This window comes from Apium graveolens, unplaced genomic scaffold (assembly GCF_009905375.1).
Source record: "Apium graveolens cultivar Ventura unplaced genomic scaffold, ASM990537v1 ctg4982, whole genome shotgun sequence".
NCBI classification, from domain to species: Eukaryota; Viridiplantae; Streptophyta; class Magnoliopsida; order Apiales; family Apiaceae; genus Apium; species Apium graveolens.
Window position 1 is genome coordinate 10,641 of NW_027418772.1, and position 2,584 is coordinate 13,224.

Sequence of the window (2,584 nt, forward strand, 5' to 3'; positions counted from 1 at the left end):
AGGATGGCAGGTGCACCACCTTGACGTAAAGTATGCATTTTTAAACGGATAATTACTTGATGAAGTGTACGTTACTCAGCCGGAAGGGTTTGTTAAAAAAGGACAGGAATATAAAGTGTATCGACTGTTGAAGGCGTTGTACGGGCTACGACAGGCCCCAAGGGCATGAAATGCAAGGCTGGACAAGTGCTTAACAAAATTGGGGTTTGTAAAGTGCCAACACGAACAGGCTGTGTACACGAGGTATAAAAAGGAGAGTTTACTAATAGTAGGCGTGTATGTGGATGATCTGATAATAACAGGTGCTAACTTAACAGAGGTTGATGAGTTCAAGAGGGAAATGAATCAACAGTTTGAAATGAGTGACTTGGGTTTATTATCGTATTACTTGGGAATTGAAGTCAGTCAGAGTTGCTCAGGTATTACGTTGAAGTGGGCTGCATATGCAAAATGAATCCTTCAGAAAGCTGGGATGGTGAGTTATAATTTGACAAGATGTCCCATGGATCAGAAACTTCAGTTGGACAAGGATGAAGGCAGAGAACTGGTGAATGCTACTGAATATCGATGCATTGTTGGGTGTTTAAGGTATTTAACCCATTCTCTTCCTGATATAACTTATGTTGTGGGTGTCGTTAGCAGATTTATGGAGCAGCCAACAGTCAAACATAAACAAGCGGTGAAGCAAATACTGAGGTATATAAAAGGAACGATAAGCTATGGCCTGAGATATACACGTAATAGCTACAGAAATGCACTATCTAGTTATATAGACACTGACATGGCTGGGGATGTGGTTGACAGGAGAAGCACGGGAGGAATGTACTTCTATCTAAATGGGAATTTGATATCATGGACATCACAAAAACAAAGGGTGATTGCATTATCGTCGTGTGAAGCTGAATACATGGCGGCTACGCTGGTAGCATGTCAGAGCATTTGGTTACGAGGTCTGTTAAGGAAGGTATTGAGACAACAGGTTGGGTCAGTCATATTATACATTGATAATAAGTCTGCAATAGAGCTGATGAAAAATCCTGTTCTGCATGGGAGGAGTAAGCATATAGACGTGAGGTTTCATTTTATCTGGGAGTACATCGAGCATGGGGAGCTAGTTGTTCAGTATGTTGGCACACAGAAGCAAAAGGCAGACATTCTAACGAAGGCACTCGGACGTGTCAAGTTCGAGATCATGCAAGAGCAGATTGGACTCTGTGACATTGCAGCAGAAGAAAGTAAGGTGAAGACGTAGTCATGTGAATGTTTAGATTAGGGGGGAATGTGTTAGATAATTGTTTTTAATCTAAACATTATTTAGAAATAATTATAGATGTTATGTAGCTATAATATAGTTGATTTGATTTAGTCAGGATAGTTATTAGAGGTGGTAGAGAAAAATAAGGAAGTGCATTCAAGATAAGAGTTTGTTCCTATTTTGTAGCAGTAGTTGATATAATTTCTATAATTATGCTTTTTAACTGTTATTGAAGAACTTAACGTGAGAAAACATTCTTCCAAGCAATAAAAACAAAGTGTGTGTGTGTGTTGACATTAGTGCTACATCTGGTATCAGAGCTTCAGCGATCAGCTAGAAGATGTGCTCAGCAATTCGCCATGAAAACCAACAAACCTAAGGAGACTTCGTTTGGTGTGAGTTAACCAATTCTTACAAAGACTAACTATGCTGCGTGGTCTCTCAAAATGAGAGTATTCATGCAAGCATACGGGGTGTGAGAGGCGATCGAACCAAAGGGAGAGAAGGCTGTGATCGATGATAAAATGGACAAGAAGGCTTTGGCTGTCATATACCAAGGCATTCCAAAGGAGATTTTACTCGCTTTGGCTGAGAAGAAAAAGTCGAAAGATGCTTGGAACACCATCAAAATAATGAGCTTGGGAGCTGACAAGGTAAAGGCATCAAAGTCTCAGACACTAAAGGGTGAATTCAAAGCCCCGAGCATGAAGGAAAATGAGTCGCTAGATGACTTCTATTTGAAATTACACGGTCTGGTAAGAAACATAAGGGCACTAGGTGAGACGATGGAAGAAAGTTATGTGGTTAAGAAGCTTCTAAGAGATGTCAGCGATCGAGCAATTTGGAAAATTAGAAGAGATGTCAGTAGAAGAGGTGGTGGGCTCGTTAAAGGCCCATGAGGAATGTGTTCGAGGCCAAACAGACATAGGGGCAGGCCAAGGACAACTTCTGTTTACTGAAGAGGAATGGAAGCAAAGAGAAAACCAAGAGGGTAAAGTACTGTTGACTCCTGAAGAATGGAAGAAATGAAACAACAAAGGAGGGAACGAGTACAAGGGCAAGGAACCAGCTCATGGGATATGTGACAGGAGCAAAGTACGTTGCTTCAATTGCCAGGGACTTGGGCATTTCGCTGCAGAGTGCAGGAAACCCCATCGTGACAGAGAGATGGGTAAGGAGGTAAACCTGTCACAAATTCAAGGAGATGAGCCGGCCTTGTTGGTGGCTGAAATCGAGAATAAGGAGAAAGTCAGCATGTTGGTAAATGAAGGAAACGTGTTCCCAAAGCTGCGAGCAAAGGGCGAGTCACAATTCTTCTTTACAAATTAC

At 41.5% G+C, this 2,584-nt stretch overlaps 1 protein-coding gene across 1 annotated transcript; it reads left to right on the plus strand.

Moving 5' to 3' along the window:
- The first annotated feature begins 502 nt into the window (after positions 1-502).
- On the plus strand, positions 503-1,252 carry LOC141702386 (secreted RxLR effector protein 161-like). Its single transcript, XM_074506081.1, has one exon. The coding sequence runs from the start codon at positions 503-505 to the stop codon at positions 1,250-1,252; it is 750 nt and encodes a 249-aa protein (XP_074362182.1).
- Positions 1,253-2,584: the final 1,332 nt, after the last annotated feature.